Source organism: Neolamprologus multifasciatus, chromosome 12 (assembly GCF_963576455.1).
Source record: "Neolamprologus multifasciatus chromosome 12, fNeoMul1.2, whole genome shotgun sequence".
Classification (NCBI taxonomy): Eukaryota; Metazoa; Chordata; class Actinopteri; order Cichliformes; family Cichlidae; genus Neolamprologus; species Neolamprologus multifasciatus.
The window spans coordinates 5,514,833-5,532,452 of record NC_140450.1 but is presented as its reverse complement, the minus strand read 5'-3'; the positions used below and the strand labels follow the sequence as shown (position 1 = coordinate 5,532,452).

At 39.8% G+C, this 17,620-nt stretch overlaps 2 protein-coding genes across 9 annotated transcripts in view; one reads left to right on the top strand and one right to left on the bottom strand.

The window, feature by feature from the left end:
• Nucleotides 1-1,531: 1,531 nt before the first annotated feature.
• Nucleotides 1,532-16,143, bottom strand: slc2a8 (solute carrier family 2 member 8). The gene is made up of 10 exons (XM_085178940.1): nt 16,013-16,143; nt 14,324-14,486; nt 12,763-12,969; nt 12,065-12,164; nt 8,396-8,607; nt 8,123-8,272; nt 7,677-7,785; nt 7,466-7,588; nt 4,454-4,599; nt 1,532-2,872 (listed from the first exon to the last, which is right to left on the bottom strand). Exons 1-10 carry the CDS (start codon nt 16,099-16,101, stop codon nt 2,726-2,728), a joined length of 1,446 nt encoding a protein of 481 aa, XP_085035066.1. The 5' UTR covers nt 16,102-16,143; the 3' UTR covers nt 1,532-2,725.
• The window catches only part of LOC146506252 (tetratricopeptide repeat protein 16-like), an 18,147-nt gene continuing 16,666 nt past the window's right edge, over nt 16,140-17,620 (top strand). For 7 of the 8 annotated variants that reach the window (XM_085178934.1, XM_085178935.1, XM_085178932.1 and 4 more), the window contains exons 1-2: nt 16,555-16,989; nt 17,338-17,516. In XM_085178934.1, coding sequence (XP_085035060.1) covers nt 16,957-16,989; nt 17,338-17,516 — 212 coding nt within the window. In that variant the 5' untranslated portion in view covers nt 16,555-16,956. Of the gene's footprint in view, nt 16,427-16,554; nt 16,990-17,337; nt 17,517-17,620 lie in introns of those variants that run through there. The other variant, XM_085178937.1, reaches the window with a different exon arrangement.

Genomic DNA, 17,620 nt, shown 5'->3' with positions numbered 1-17,620 from the left:
ATTATTTGTGATTTTTTACTTATTATTTTTTTCGAGTGCAAATACTCAAATGTTAAACCCGAAAATCAACTCAAATTCACACCGTTTGTGTCGATTGGATCTGACACGGCTTTTATTTTGAAAGGCTAAATGGCAGATTAGCGCGCAAACTCGGAGTTTCTTTTCGCCAATTTAGCACAATTTAAAATGTCTTTTAAATATTCTTGAAAATAAAACATTAAACATAGACTAAGAACAGTTAAAATATGTTTTTATATTGGAGCTGAGAAGTTTCTGGCCAACTTCTAATTTGTTTTTGCTTCACCCCTTAGAGCTGGAAAAAAATAAAATAAAATTCAGATATTGTTTTGGATAAATATTATGCTTGTGTGGTGGCAATCTAATCCTGTTTACAGTGTGTTTATACAAAACTTTGTCCTTTATTTCAAGTCACTGAAATTTGCAGAAAAATTAAGCAGAAAGGTAAAACAAACAAACAAAAAACTGCACACATCCTTATCACAGTCTTTGCTTTTGCGAAAATGTGTCTGTTGTATAGCCATGTATAACTTTTCTTTGTGTCTGCAACAGATAATTCTGCAGTGTCTTTTCCACAATTAAAAGAGGAACTTTTCTCTTCTTAAATGTAATATAATTGGCCACTTTATTAGGTTCAACCTGACTCTACAAGTTGGACTTCCTGTTACTTTCAGAAGTACCTTAATTCTTCGTGGCATAGACTCAACAAGGTACTAGAAAAATCAGTGTTATCTTGCTGGAAGCAGTCATCAAAAATATGTACACATAGTAAAAGGATGCATATGGTCAACAATACACAGGTAGACTGAGTAGGCCAAGTAGACTCAGTTAGGAGGGTCCCAAATTTTGCACAAAAGTAACCTCTCACATCATAATACCAGCAGCAGCTTAAATCGTTGATACAAGTATGTATGCATAGAGGATGGAGCCATGCATATATGTTTTTTATGCCAAATGTTGAATCTGTAATCTGAATATTGAAGCAGAAATAAATACTCAGCCTCAGTTTATGGTTTTTACCTGACAGGAGTGACACCGGGTATGGTCATCTGTACATTCAGAGATCCTCTTCTGCTTACCTTGGTCATAACGAGTGGTTATTTGAGTTACTAGTCTCAACCATTGTATTAAGGCTGATGATAGAAGGTGATTTGAACAACAAACCCAGGTGTATGTGGCTCAAATTCACCAGATACACAACAGGCATGGGGCCGATTACCAACGATGATGAGAGAGATCCAATTGACAAATAGCATAGTAGTGGATTTCTGAAGGTCCAAGAGAACAGACCCACCCCCAAATATAAATCAGTGGTCAGGATGTGGAGATTAAATTTGTCTCTGTCCACCTCTCAGAGTACCTGACCTGGACCACTCACATCTTAAGTGGCTGTCAAAAACATCTTTATGATAAGATTGAAACATTTATCACCTGGAACTTAGATGATTCATCAAAAAAATGTTACGAGTGTATGTAATAATTCTGTGTCACACCAGAGTCATAGAAGAGAAACTAGGGAAATAACCATGACTTTATTCTGTTCAGGTGAAATTCACAATGAATTTTTAAAGAATACATAGACACATTAATAGAAACATCTTTATTGATCACAAACTAAATAAAAAAAACAAAACAAAACAAAAATATGATTATTATTCTTTTCCAGTAGAGTGATCAACAAAAACAACATGTTTAAGAAAAGGTGATATTTAATTAACATAAGTCACTACTTCACAATGGGACTTATGTGACTATTATCATAACCTCAAGGGTGTACAAGTCATATAATGTGTGTTTAAAACATTTTTCAAGTGTATCCCAAAAGAAAAATGATTATAAAACTTTAAAGAAAAAGAAAAAACACATTTTTACAGTTCACAGCTAAAAAAAAAAACCCAAAAGAACAATGCCATCACATAAATCTTCCCTGATGGTATAAATTACACACAGGTAAATTAGTGTAAACAGCTTACTCACTTCTACCAAAATGTTATACTTTTGTTCTGTCTTTTGCTAGAGTCCTTAAAAAGAGTCAGAACAATAGGAAATATTCTTATCCAGCAACGGAAAAAACCCGCAAATGACCCGGAAGAAGTCACTGCACGTGTCTGCCTGCTCAATTTGGAAGCTCTGTTTAAACAAACAGAGGGAAAAACAGTAGCTTATATGTATTTTTGGCATTTCATTTTATAGGGAAGGCAACACTGGAATCCATTACTACAACCCTCGGTGTGTTATATGTGCCTGTGCTGTGTTCGTAAATACCAACTTCATGCTAAACTGCTGTCCTGAGGAAAACTTGCCAAAATTGTCTTTACTGATCAGAACTGCAAGAAAGAGTACACCTGGGGGCAGTATCGAGTCAGCCCCCCTTTAGCCTGAATCTGGTCCCCTCTGTAGACTCTCAGTATCACAAAACTGAAAGGACTGCACTTAATTGCCTTATCAGATTATCTTACATTAAAGGATTCTGGACAGATTTCACATGAAAACAGCTCAAATTTGGCAGAACCTTACCGATGCATTACAGTTCAATGGCATCATGAACAACAGACGAATCAATGCCTCATACACAAATACTGAAAATCATAACCTTCACGAAGGATTACTTCTTCCAGCCGTTTCTGTAATACCCAAAGGTGATAAAGTGTTAATAATAACAAAGAATATGAGCAGTTTTGTCTTTTAGTCTTTACATGTGGCATCTTCAGGGACCTGACATCCCTCTGAAAGTTGCTTCGATTTGCTCCAGTGTCTTGCCCTTGGTTTCTGGGACGAAGATCATGGTGAAGATGACATTCAGGATGCACATGGAAGCAAAAAGCCAGAAAGTTCCTGCACTGGTTAGAAGATTCTGCAAGGCAAATAGGTATCCAGAGGGTGGGGGGGAGAGAAAGAGAGAGAGAGAGCAAGAGAGGGGCGGGGGAAAGGCCACAGAGAACTATGTCAAAAACACTCAAAATATCCCTGCATCAAAATATGTTTTCACAGCTTCACAAATTGTCACTTATATGAATTTAACTGTTATTTTTCCATCCTCAGTATGTTGGAGAGGCTTCTCCAGGTAGCAGAGGTGGCCTTCAGCAATGAGACAGACAGCTACACAATCCAACATCCAAAGTCAATTTAGAATGACCAATTAATGTAACATGCAGTTTTTTGACCTCCAGGAGGAAGTTATACAAAGATATAGCTGTACAGTATTCTAGATGTTGGTGTAGAGTAAACTTTGTTTTTTAAATTCACAAATACAGATGGTTAAAAAAATTAAACAAAACTATAATCCTGTACAAAAAAATGAAACCCATTATCCTTTGAGCTGAGAATATCCAATCTAAAAGTGACAGCGCTTTGAGACAATACAGCGAACCTAAGCAGGCTATGGAGTGACTGCTGACTACTTAAGCTGCTGTTATGGTTGGCATGTTGGTCTCTGCTCAGTCTAAATGTGACATCAGACCCATAACTATTCATAAGGGTGCTTGTGGTACACTGGACGTGGTGAAGTCTTCTCGTAAACAACATGTTTTGCAACTCAGCGGGAAAAAAAATTATACTAGAACAAGTCCAAAGAGGAAACAAAATAATTATGGTGGTTTGAAAGTTTTCTCCACAAAATCTCATCTTTTTTTGCTCCAGCTGTTACAGCTTTTCCCCTTTGTACCCTGGTTATCTCAATGTGCCTGTACTGACCCATCACTGAAACAGCAATAGACATTAAGCTTTTCAAACACTCATTTTTCCAGCCTGACTAAGTCAGGAGTCATGCAGCATTTGTGAGAGCAACAATGGTGAGCATAAATGGCCAGTTAAGTCTGTTATGACTGATGGCAAATTAGGGCAGTTACAACAACTATGTGTATACTGGACTAAATGCTTCCCTTAATATGCTCGTTAAGTAGGAATGCACTTCTCTGCAGCTCGTCTTGTGTTGGCAGGGAAGCTTTCTGGGAATAAACTATGTTTGATGGGGGCGAGTCATCAAAATTTTGCCATAAGTCAGTAATGATGTGTTTCCAATGTGTTCTGTGTTCTGCTATCTCATCACAACCATAATAACAAACAATAATGATTACTGTGTGACATCACTTTGACTTTCTGGTGAGTTACTTATGCTAACTGTTCCAACACGATCTTATTCCACATCCATTGAACCAATTGTGGTAAACATGCGGCCTATGTGCCAGAACCAGCCCAGCAAAGGGCTCTACTTTGTCCCCCGGATGGTGCTGCAAAGTGCAAAATTTGCAGTGAAGTCTTTTTATGGTATCTTAAGTAAACATGCTGTATGCTCATGTGTTCACTAAAAAAAAGGATCCCAGGTGTAAGATAAAATTTCACTTCTGTTTAATTAAATTTCACTTCTGTTTGCAATCCTGGTTGAAATGTGGTTTTATGGATCTTTAACAGATTTGGTATTCTGTTCAACACTCACCATCATATCCTGGAAGTTTTTGGTGACGACGAATGCCATGCTCCAGTTGGTGAGGACGCAGACAGCGCTGGCAAACCCCCTCACTTTCACCGGGAAAATCTCTGACATGACGAGCCACGGGATCGGACCCCAGCCGAGAGCAAAACCTGAACAGGACAGCAACAGTTATTAAAGTGGCATGGTCTGTTGGGGGAGTACACCCACAAGTTTAACAGCACCACTAATTTGTTTGGGTGTTTTGGAGTATTAAATGTAGGGCTGTTCGATATAACGATATAATGTCTAATGTTTCATATTACCGTAATTGTCGGGCTATAAGCCGCTACTTTTTGCACAAGCTTTGAACCCTGCGGCTTTTAGTCAGGTGCGGCTTTTCTATAGCTTGTCCATGATTTTTGTGATATCATAAGACGATTTGTTTTGTTTGTTCCGCTGTTGTACGGCACTACGTTGCCTGGCGGAAGGGCACGTGATCAGATACACAGGCTGTATCCCAATTCAGGGTCTGCAGCCTTAAAGGCCGCATTTTAAGGCCGATTACGTCACCGCGACGCGACGAAGGCTGTCCCAATTCGAAGGCTGCTCGAAATGCGGCCCTCAAATGCGTCCTTCATTTCCCTGAATTTTAAGGACGTGGCGGTGTATTTTCTCCTTCATTTCTGTCAAATAAAGCTGTATGAAACGTTTCCAGCTGTTAGTATCATGGTTGCTAGGCAACCTGGGCAGCGCAACGGAGGCTAGACCGTCCCATTCCACAAGCCTCGCACTTCCGGCCTTAGCGGTCTTTAAGTACGCGGCCCTTGAGGATCGTTGAGGCTGCGTACTTTAAGGCTGCAGACCCTGAATTGGGATACAGCCACAGTATCGGGGTTCAAAAGTGGTAAATTGGTCACATGTCCATCCGCCAGGCAACATAGTGCCGTACAAGTAGCGCGAAAAACAAACTTCAAAGTAGCGCTACGCATTCAGCGGGAGGCGTGGATGATGAGCGGCGATAAACTTGCAAAAAGCAAGTTATGCTCAACTCCACCAGTGGATTCTGACAGCGTGGAAAAATGTGAAAACATCCATGATCACCAACGGATTTCGAAGGGCTGGACCCCTTCTGAGGGTGTTCGACTCTGACACTGACAACGAGGATTTGTTTGGTTTTGAAAGTGACAACGAAGGAAAGAAGCTGAGAGTGGATGACGTAGCCATCCTGAGCCTGTTCGTATCTGACACTGGAGAAGAGGACTTTGGTGGTTTTAGTGCGCAGGAAGATGGTGGTGAATGACTGACTTTTCTTCTTGTTAAAGCCGTGTCACTGCACCTGAGCCTAAAAGGTAGTCCGAATCTATTTTTCTGGTGTGCTGTAGGTTATTGTTATGTACTACATTTGTTACTCATTTATGAAGCACAGTACATGTTTGGTACTTAATTACCGCTACTTGTGCATATACCTAAAAGGTTATGCAAATATGTACCCATAACCGGTTTTTCAAAATATTAATAAAAGGGGTGTGTCTCCAAACAGCCATCTCTTTCCTGACAATTCCCTTTGTGCATATTCTCTTACATATGATTAAGTCAACATTGAAACACCTGCGGCTTTTAGTCAGGTGCGGCTAATGTATGTACAAAACAGGATTTTCCCCTGATTTTAGCTTGTGCGGCTAATATTCAGGTGCGCTTTGTAGTCCGGGAAATACGGTACGCTATCGCTTGTTTCCTGGTGTCGCAAAATAAACTGTTTATGGAAATAGTTTTTCATCGTTTTGATGGTCACTCTAGGATTTCTTAAAGTTCTCTCTTTCTCTTATATATAAAGTAACCACACTACGGACGGACAAGCGACTGTTTTTATTCGTTGTCGTTAGCAACTACGACGGTAAAACCATCGTGTGGCTCCGCCTTCCGCTTGTTTATTTTTTATTTTTTATTTTTTTATTTTTATTTTTTTGCCTGTCCCGTTTGGTTCTTTTGCCATCAGAATTATTATCTAAAGGCGAGGAAAGATGCCCAACGGATTTACTTTACCAAATTGACCATCACAGCCTTGCCGTAATGGTCTATTTGATTCACCTTTAATTGTTTATTTTATTTTATTTTTTATTTATTTTCACTTGCTAGATACAGGACAGACTTGAATGAGGAAAAGAAAAGGGAGAACGGAAGAGGGGGAAAAAACAGCGGAGAAGAGGGACGGGGATAAAGGGCAAAAAAACCCAAAAACCAACTAAATAAGCAGACAAAAAAAAAGAATACATATATCAATCACCTGGATCACCTGTTGAGAAAGAAAAAAGAAAACAAGCAGAAGAAAACGAGAGCAATGCAATAAACAACATCATGATGATATATGGGAATATGACAGTAAATACTAAATATTAAACATTATTGTGCAGCACGTAAGATCGACAGCGCGCAGTGTGCTTTGAGGCGCTTGTTTATTTTCCACATAAACCTTTCACAAAAAAGCTGAAGATCCTATTGAGATTTTTCAAAATAAACTGAATCAGGTGAAATAGTATGTGGAGTGTTTACGGATGAGAAGCTAAAAAGAGCCGCCCGGTGCTTAAAAAAATAAACCTTAGGACAGGCTTTTACCCTCAGCATGCCGTGTAATAAATACTCACAAAATTGTGAAAATTGCGGCCGTTTCAACTTATGTAACACTCGACTCCAGGTACAGCACTCCCAGCTGAAAACACTTCAGGCAAGTTGCCCGAGATTCACAGAATTTACAGAAAATGTAAAACTTTTGTGATAAATATCGTCGTTTGGGACGATAAATATAGGATATATTAGGATATAGGATATGAGATTTTGGTCATATCGCACAGCCCTAATTAAATGTTTTGCAGATGACTGACAAATTTATCTCTGAATTTGTGATGGAATAGCCAAAACCATTAAAGATCCAAAGTTATTTGTAGTAAGAATAAGGTAAGGAAAAGGTGTGAGGACTAAATCGTTTTTGCATCTTGAACTGGAGCTGATTGACCCATTTTTATATGCTGGAAAACTGACCTGTGATGAACACCGCTATGCTGGCCAGAGCCATCCAGGCCAGGTCACCATGGGGTTCTGGAAGTAAGGACATCAGGTAGAAGTAAACTCCAAATGCTGTGGTGCTGATGGCCATGGCAACACCTGTGTTATGAAATTACAATCAAGGAGGTGTCACAGAGAGAGATTGCAGGAATTCTGGTTAATAATTACATTTAAAGATTCTGGCTACCTGAGATAATGAGAAGGACTTTCCTTCCAGCCTTGTCCATGATAAGCGCTGCTACTGCAGTAAAGACGACCTGAATGAGACCCACGATCACTGACGCCAGGTCACTTTGCTGCAGAATAACAAGAAAGACAGGTCTATAATGAATTTATGTTTTCACTGAAAACTTGTAAATTGCTGTTGAATTCAATTTTCACCTCCAAGGGGAGAGCTTTCTATTAGTGCGTTCACTGAAATGTTTCGCATTTTGTTACACTCTAACTTGTGACTTTTGTTTTTAGCCCTACTCCTATTTCCCAAAAAGGCCCTTTTGGGAAAAGTGCAAAGCGACAAATCCATTTTTGATAAGAAGGTGTCAGCACTGTCCTGTGAAGTCTTGCTCTTCTGCTCCTTCATCTGCTTTGTTTAGTGAGTGATAGAAAGAGCAGTAGCGCCTGTGAACGAGCTACCTTAAAATGTGCCTGTTCAAATATATTCTCAGCATAGAACATGATGGCGTTGATCCCGCTCATCTGCTGGAAGATCATCAGCATGATGCCAATCACCAGAGGCTTGTAGACACCAGGATCCTTCAGGTCAGACAGCTGGAATTTAGAGCCCTAGGAGGAAAACAGAATAACGTCAATCATCAAGCCAAACTGCCAACATTTTCCCCCACAGTGGTTGAATTACAATTGAGGAGGGCAAAGACACTGTGGCCAGAAAATCTTGTCTTATATCACCTGCTCATCACATGCTTCCTCAATGCGGCCGCACTCCCATTCGACAGGAGCGTCTGGTCCACGTAAGAAGCGCAGTGACTCCACAGCCTCCCTTCGCTTGCCCTGTGACAGCAGGAAGCGAGGCGTTTCAGGCATGAAGGACATAAAGACCATCAGCAGCGTCGGTGGGATGGAGCAGCAGATCGCCAACCAACGCCAGTCCATAAAGAGACCTGCAGGACAGGTTCACACACACTCAGGATGAGCCATTTCTGCAGCTATTCCTCATCTTTTGTTTAAAGAGATGTGGAAAAGAAGTTTTAGAAGCCATTCATTTTAATGGCTGGAACAGGAACAAGGAACAGGAACAAGGATATTTATTATATTTCAAAATCGGCATCTAAAGTGTTATATGTGCTCAGAGAAGGTTGTTAATTTTGGCCAAACAGGTAATCACTAAATCACTGAATGAGTTAAAAAAAAAAAAAAAAAAAGTCTAACAGAGACATTTCCCCCTTTACCAATAAAAAAACAAAACAAAAAAAGCCTCAATAGAAATAAGCAACATTTCTTGTACATATGAAAGACAATTTGATTCATATGGCCTTTTAACAAATCCCATGATGTGATCCATCACATCAAACCATGCAGCTCTTTTGAAACAACTTTGTCTTAACAGTGAAACCATTTGAACTGACTCTTAGTTTCTACTGAAGCCTCAAGGTTAGCATTTATGCTGCCCCCATATCTAAGTGTTTAACACCAAACATTACAAGTGAGGGGTGGATTTAAGTGAGAGAGGCAATGCATGCTCACTGGGCAGCAACGTGTCAATATTAAAGTGAACCTGTCCTAATGTGTACTCTTATGATCCTTCTGTATGCTAATGAGACAATAATTTATACAATGAACATCATGTTAGGTTGAGGAAGACTTGAGGAGGCTAGTGACTGATACAATAAGCTAATTAGGAACCTGTTTACTGAGGTTACAAATCAAATGAGCGATAAGCTATCTTTGCAACTGAGTAGTGAGCCCCTGCTGGCCATTAAAAGCATTACAGGTTCAGCTTTATTTTTCAAACCTGGAGACTATAAACCAGGGGTGGGCAACTCCAGGCCTCGAGAGCCGGTGTCCTGCAGGTTTTAGATGTGTCCTTGATCCAACACAGCTGATTCAAATGGCTAAATTACCTTCTCAACATGTCTTATAATTCTCCAGGGGCCTGGTAATGAACTAATCATTTGATTCAGGTGTGTTGACCCAGGGTGAGATCTAAAGCCTGCAGGACACCGGCACTCGAGGCCTGGAGTTGCGCACCCCTGCTATAGACCAATGTAAAATGTCGCAATTCCAACATGTGCCTTTTACTTCAGGTTTTTCCTGCATTCTTATACAATTACCTTATTCCTTAGCATTTTCCTGTTTCTCAAACTTTATCCATAAGTTCTATTTGTCAAATGTTACCCAAGTTACCAGATTGTCTATGAAATACAGTTAATACTGTGTGTGTGTGTGTGTGTGTGTGTGTGTGTGTGTGTGTGTGTGTGTGTGTGTGTGTGTGTGTGTGTGTGTGTATACACACGTTTAGACGTTTTTGTGAGGACAAAATTGGGATGCTACTATACCTGTGGGGACCAACAGTCACTTATGGGGACAAAATGACCGTCCCCACCAGTCTGAAGGCATTTTTGAGGCTCATAATGTAGTTTTAGGGTCAGGGTTACAGTTAGGTTTAGACTGAGGGTTAGGTATTCATTTTTCATGGTTAGGGTTATGGTAAGCAGCTAGGAAATGCATTATGTCAATGAGATGTCTCAATGTCTTCACACTTGAAAACAAGTGTGTGTGTGTGTGCCTCTCTTTCTATTTTTCTGTACTTTAGTAAATACAGTTCTCGATCAGAGATGGGCAGTAACGCGTTACTGTAATCCGATTACTTTTTTCAAGTAACGAGTAAAGTAAGGGATTACTATTGCAAAAACGGTAATTAGATTACCGTTACTTTCCCGTAGGCACGCTGCGTTACTGCGTTACTAAAACCGTGATTTTTTTGCAAGAATGTCTCATGACAGTGATCCATTGTTGATCAGCTGTGTGCAGATCAACAATGGATAATATATCGAGTGCGGAGAGAGTATGAGCGTGCAGCGTTTAAAGCGTGGAAGTACTGACCTTACTTTGAGTTTGATTCCATAAAAAGTGACAAAAACATTAGCGTTGTGCGTGGGAAGAAAACTTATTTTTACAGCGGAAAAAAATCCCTAAACTTCCAAGCAAGCACAGAGTGCGCAACGACGTAATGGGAAACTCGCAGAGAAACTCGCGGATTCTTCCACTGACCGCTGCGGCACACCTGCACCAGGGTAAACCTCCGCCTACTCACTCCTGCTTTACAGGTGAAAATAGAGCAAAAGGACCGCTAGTCTTTGACATCTATTTGAAAGAGTGAGTGTAAACACACACACACAAAAAAATATATATATATATTTATGTGCTGGAATGTGCAGAAAAGTAAACAAATTTCTTCCAGTCAGAGAATGTTGCATAATTAAATTTTTGCTTGATGCATAAAGTTAAAAGATTAAAACTAATAAAACAAGTTTTAAAAAGGGACTTTTCCATTTGATTACATTTTGTATGATGGATTATGCAGAAAAAGTAGAATTGGGCTGAAAGATCTATCACTTTATCACCTGTTCAGGTTGTAAATCGTGTTTTTAAAAAGTAACTAAGTAATTAATTACTTTTGAAAGTAAGTAATCAGTAAAGTAACGGGATTACTTTTTTGGGGAAGTAATCAGTAATTAGTTACTGATTACTTTTTTCAAGTAACTTGACCAACACTGTTCTCGATTAAGCCAGTCTGCCAAGAATGAGAACCGAGCACCTTTTGCACAGGAACCATTCGTTCAGAGCGTTGAATAAGAAGAGGTTTGGGCTTGTCTTTTTTTGATTAGTTATAAAACTCAAGCGCACACTCTAAACTGATACGCAGAAAACTGAGTTTCAGGGTTTTTTATTTATTTATTTGAGTAATTTTAGCTTTGGGGGCACACAGAGGGAGTGCAGTTATATTATGGTCACGTCAAAATTCAGTCACAAGGCTCAGACAGAGAAACAGGTTCTAAACCAGTTTACTGATCAGCTAAATAGTTGTTCATCATTTCCTGTTCAACTGATTCATAAATAAATTGTTCTATTTTTAACCTCATGATGTTTTTCCGCAAGTTATCACTGCAAACTCTGACAGACCTTTGATACAATTCAAATCCACATCTACCCACAACCAAACTGCTGTTTGACTGCAGTGTGACACAGTTGCTGTGTTTGCACAGCAACCCACCTCCAGAGCACCACGAGACAAATCCACCTCTCAAAACATACCAGCTTTTATTAGGAAATCATGCACAGCACGCAGCTAACAAGATTAGCCAGAAGCAGCCATTTTCACACAGGTCAAGCAGTGAGGCTGTTGTCTAAGAGGCAGCAGAGGAATCTGATCATATATGACGATGATCATGTGAATGCCACATTTGTTACATCATCTTTCAATGATTTGTAGGTTGTAAAACGTTGTTGTTATCTGACACTTTTTCTCGTATCTGACACTGCAGTTCTTGTAGCCATGTAGACTTTGCAAAGGGAGTTTTAAAGATGCCATAAAAACTTTAAACATCAGTTTCATACCTCCAAGATAAGCTCCCATGATGCCTATCACCACCATGAGCTGCACACAGGAGCCTAAAGTCCCACGGACCTTTTCATGTGCCATCTCAGAAATATACACCTGTTTGAGGGGAGACAAGGGAGAACATCAAAAATTCAAACCTTTAGTATACAGAACTGTTCTCTTAATGGTTTATAAAGCAAACACATATAATTTTGTTTATATAAAGTTAAGAGCACATTTACGATTCACATTTGAGAAGCCAAAGCCAACAAATGTTTGGCGTTTGAATGGACTGATCCACATTAACAAACATTTATGTTATTAAAGCAAAGGTGGTCTTATTCTGTTCATATTTTTATTCTACAACGGCTTTGCATGATTCACTGTTCAAAACAATCTTTATGTATCTCACTGAGTGTAGGTGCCGCCCATCAGGTCATTCGGTGTCTGGCTGTCACACCATTTAAGGCAATGTGTGAGATTATACTCTCTAATTGTTAATCAGTGTTCAAGTGATACTGTGCAGCTACTTCTTAATCCCACAAAATGAAAAGCATACCTTGATTTTTCTGCCTGACATTTCAATTTACTGTCTAACAACCAAGTTTTTTGGAGATGGATTTTTTTCTTCCGGAATCAAACTGTCTAATCTTCACATCAACAGATGCCGGGTCAAATATTAAAGAGGCATTTAATCTGCTTTTAAATGACATACCGGGACAACCAGCGAGGTGATGCCGCTGGCGAGGCCTGTCAGCATTCTGCCGACATAAAACATCCACACGTTCTGCGCCGCGATGATGATGGTGAAGCCGGAGACAAACGGCAGCGCGCATAACATCAGACTGACCTTCCTGCCAATCTTCTCCACCATCCAGCCACCAAGCAGCCCGCCCAACGCTGCTCCCACCGTCACTATGGACTGAAAGCAATAAACGTTAATGAATTATTTGAACTTTATGTTGCATTTGATCAATTTTATTATTTTAAAAGAATAATTAAACAGAGTTCAACTATTTCTGTTGAGTTAACATCTGGACTATATTTTCTATTATGCATTAGTGCCTATTTTGAAAGAGGCCAAAGCTCCAGCACTTGCAGTATAAAGACCAACTTTACACCAGTATGCCATGTAACACATGACCATATGTTTAAGTGAAATACTTTCAACCTATTTTAAAACAGACAGCTTGGCTTTAAAAATGTGCATATACTCTTTATACCCAACATTAAAAGGGCAAAAATTACACAGATCCTCTCATTACAGGGGACGGGACTTGAAATGAGTGCATCAGAGGGAAACCTCAGGTTAAGTGTTTTGGAGACAAAGTTCGAGAGGCAACGCTACGATAATTTGGGCATTTGCAGAAGTGGGATAGTAGATAAACTGGGCAAATGATGTTGAGGATTAGGCTCCCAGGCAGGAGAAAAATAGGAAGATTCATGAACATAGTAAAGGAGAACATGCAGACGGTTGATGTGACAGAAGAGGATGGAATAGGGTGAGATGGAGGCAGATGATCTACTGTGGCAACCCGTAAAGGGAGCAGTGAAAAGAAGAAGAAGATTACAATATACTGGAGGCAAACCTTAGGTACTGCCATTCATGAAGATGTTACCTTTAACACGTATACACACAAAGCTGAGTGCAGGTTGGGGAAACCTGCAGTCAGCTGAGACTGAAGGAGTGATGAAAAGTTTCTTCCATTGAAATTGCTGCGTCCAGATGAAAAGAATCAACCTTTTTGGGTCTCTATGGCTAATTTCCCCATTTATCAACTACTATACAGGAGGTGACTTCTTTTATAGCCACTCAACGGTGTGATTGTCTTAAGGCTTAGCGTTAGAGCTGGGACTGTTACGGATGCCAGCTTCTATTATTTTAAACAATTACACTAAACAATCCAGCCTCTCGTCCAAGTGTGGTCACTTCTGGCTCAAAAAAAACAAACAAACATGGAGGCGGCCGAAATGTTACCACTGGGTTACCAAGAAGGGAACCTACAAACCACTAGGCACATGGCTTCAGTGTTGTGGCTGATCAGTATATTAAGTTGTTCCTTCAGTGACTCTTCCACCGTTTTATGTCATAAACTGTTATGACCATGATTATTGAAGTCAGGCTTAAAATGTGCTAAAATGATTAATTTTAAACAAACAGTCAACACATTTGAATTTCATCCGGCTCCTTCTTGTGTGTCTTGTTTACAGGATGTGTTGGATCAAATGAAATGTCACACAAATCTGCTGTTAAAATTGCCTGGCTGTCATCATACCCCAAACCAGGAAGCCTGGTTATCGTCCAGTCTCAGCCGAGAGTCCTCAATCTTGGTGAGTTCGGGGATGGCGGGAGAGCTGTATCCCAGCACGAACCCGAAGCTCATGGGACCCAGAACAGAGGCAAGTGTCGCAAGGTACAACTTTCGATTCTTCACTTTGCTGTGGAGAGAAAGAGGAACACAGATGAGTGTAGGAGGTAAAGGTCAGGTCTCACATATGATAGATGGGGTGGCTCAGGCTCAGGCGGTAAAGCAGGTCATCTACTGATCGGAAGGTTGGTGGTTCGATTCCTGGCTTCCCCTAGTCTGCATGCCAAATATCCTTGGGCAAGATATTAACCCCAAATTGCTCTCCATCGGAGTATGAATGAGTGTGAATGTTACTTAGAAAGCACTTAGAACAATGTGCTGGTGTGAATGGGTGTGAATGGGTGAATGCACAAGTTGTATAAAGCGCTTTGAGTGCTCATAAGAGTAGGAAAGCGCTATATAAGAACCAGTCCATTTACCATAGAAAGATTAATTATGCATTAATATGCTTCTTAGAGAATAATTTCTGCTTCTTCTTTTAATCCTATAATATCATGGCATGGGTGACATGCATCATGTCTAACGGCTGTTCAGTCAGGAACACTGTAATCAAGAGAATACTGATTTGTAACTGGAAGAGCACCAGCAACAAAAGGAATCCAGTACAGAATAGAGCAAGTATTACAAAAACTAGTAGATATGACTGTGATGAACTCGGACTAAGAATGAAAAAGCAGAGCTAGGATCACAGTGCTGCACAGTACTTTGCAGCTTTAGACTGAATGCGGGAAGAATAAAGCAGCTTTAATAGGACTTGAGATTGTCTGTAAGCTCCAGTGAGTTTAAAGGGGCATGGGGTGTACTAAATGATAATTGTTTCAGGGTTTGTAACATTATTTTGCAGATTTACATTAATATATAAAAATGTAATTACATTAATGTTATTAAAACTTAAGAATATAAAAATAAAAGCTTTTTTTGCACCCACCCCCCACTTTACAGCTACAACACCAGTATGTGGTGTACCACATGACCATATGTTTAAGTCACCCTTGGACTGTTGGATACAAAAGCCAATTTTGCAATCATCACTATAATTCAAACTAAAGGTGTTGAGGTCAGGCCAGTCAAGTTCTTCCACACCAAACTTGCTCATCCATGTCTTCATGGACCTTTCTTTGAGCCATGGTGGGCAGTACTGTTGGGACAGGAAGGGGCCCTGCTACAACTGTTACTGCAGTGTAGATCAGTATAAGCTTTCTGAAGCAGGAAACTCTGCATCAAATCACATGCTAAAATCTAGTTCTCAGAATGCTGATGTACTCGCTTTACTTCATGGTAGTGACGTTTTTCCAAAAGATATTTAGTCACTCTCTCTGCTGATGATGTATGCGAGTCTAAAATCCCTATATTTGTTCATGGCAACATGGTTTACATCATTTTCATCCTCATCAAACTTCTCCGTGCAGGACAGAAATGTTTCACTGTAGGATAAAGGTAAAATAATATCCGTAATTAAACTGGTTTCCCTAAAACAGCAAGGGGAGAGTAAAAACTACAAGTCGGAAACATCATCTGCATGGTCCAGATAACTCTGTATATCTAGATGATACGTAAACCCTCTGAAATGATCTGCTGTGGTAGAGCTACACTGACCTCAGATAAGCATCTTGCTCGGACATGAGTCCCGTTGGATCTCCACCCTCGGCATCCAGCAGCCTGCTCCTCTCATCTTGGATGTCCATACCGACAGCACTAGTAGCAATCTTTCCTGGTTTTTACCTCTGTTCACCTTTGACAATGATCACATGTCAGAAAGTAATTTAAAAATACCCGAACAAAAGCTAGAAAAGCAGTCGAAGAAAGCGATAAACCACCAGGACGGAATCAGAAAAAATAAGAAGTTAGACCATCTGAGGTATCCGTGAAGAAAATATCGGACAATTCAGCTGGAAAAAACAATGTGACCATTACCGAGAACATTTGCTTCTCACCGGCGGTTAACTTGCTTTGTCAACATTGAAGTCAGCTGATCGTCCTGTGTTCCTCTTATTTCCTGTTTCCCTGCGTGTAAGTAGTTTCACAGTAAAACTCCTAGTATGAGGTCTATCGCCCAAAACAGACTGCAGTCTCCCATCTTTATTAAAGCAAAGATAGAGTAACAGACACCTTTACTCTAAAAATTAAACTCACTTTAATTTTTAACGTTTTACGAAGACGGGCAGATATTCTGGTTAATCGCGGTCATTCCTTCAGAATTAGTTAAAGCTCATTCATTTAAGCTAGCAGATCGTTAGCGTTACACAGTTCATTAATTTTTGCATGTGTTTTAATTTTACTTTATAGCTACAGCTTATTAAAAGACGTTAATGTTATTTATTTTGCATTTTAACATGGCGAAAAAACAGGAAGGAAGCGATCTCTCGCTTACGATTTGTTTCCAAAATAAGAGCTTCTAGGAGTGTTGAAGTTGGTTTCCATGGCGACCCTCGGATTTTCAACATTAAGCAACAACTTTATACAAGCAAAGCAAAAAATAAAGGTCGTAAAAGTGACTGCGTAAGTGTAAAACAGCTCGAAACAGCAATTTCAGTGACGCAATGGACACATCTGAGGAGACAGATGACCAAACGGTAAAAAGTGACCGAAAAGCAACAGTGAAAATGTAGACAGGCCCAGCCTGTTGGTTGTGTGTAAAATATGTTTGTTTCATTTATGATGCCTGAGCTAGTTAACTAGCACAAACCCAGGTTAAATAACGTTACTGCTACTGAGTGAACATTGAAAGTGACGCAAAGTGTTTTTAGGTTGGAATAAGACTTGTAATTTAAAAACATTTAAATGCATAACAGCACACAATAAATGTTTTCCACTACCTTAATAATAGCCTCACTAATAAACTGTCATGTGATGTTGTCAAGATAAAACAGTGTGCCACCTCAGAAAAAGTGAACTGAAATTTTTTGATTGTCCACCTCCAGGATGCAGAGCAGAGTTTTTTCCCCACTGCTGTATCAGAAGAGGAGCTGGTTGAGGCCAAAAGAAAAACCACCCTAAAACGGCTGTTTGGCTCCAGTAAAATATTTCTTCACACAGAAAAACCCTGTCAAAGACCAGACCTGCAGGGCAGCCTCATCATTCAGAGCAAGTCCGCTGAGCAGTGAGAATCAACAGTGACTGATATCTATGTGTCTTGAATACATACAGCAGTAAATTTAAAAGGGTGTTATACTTCTTATTATAGTCATTATTTATGTTATATCG

Coding starts and splice junctions, on each gene's coding strand:
- slc2a8 (XM_085178940.1), bottom strand. CDS start 16,101: ATGGACATCCAAGATGAGAGGAGCAGGCTGCTGGATGCCGAGGGTGGA. Junction 8,273..8,395: donor AGGAAGCATGTGATGAGCAG/GTGATATAAGAC, acceptor TTTTCCTCCTAG/GGCTCTAAATTCCAGCTGTC. Junction 7,589..7,676: donor AGTCCTTCTCATTATCTCAG/GTAGCCAGAATC, acceptor TTCATAACACAG/GTGTTGCCATGGCCATCAGC.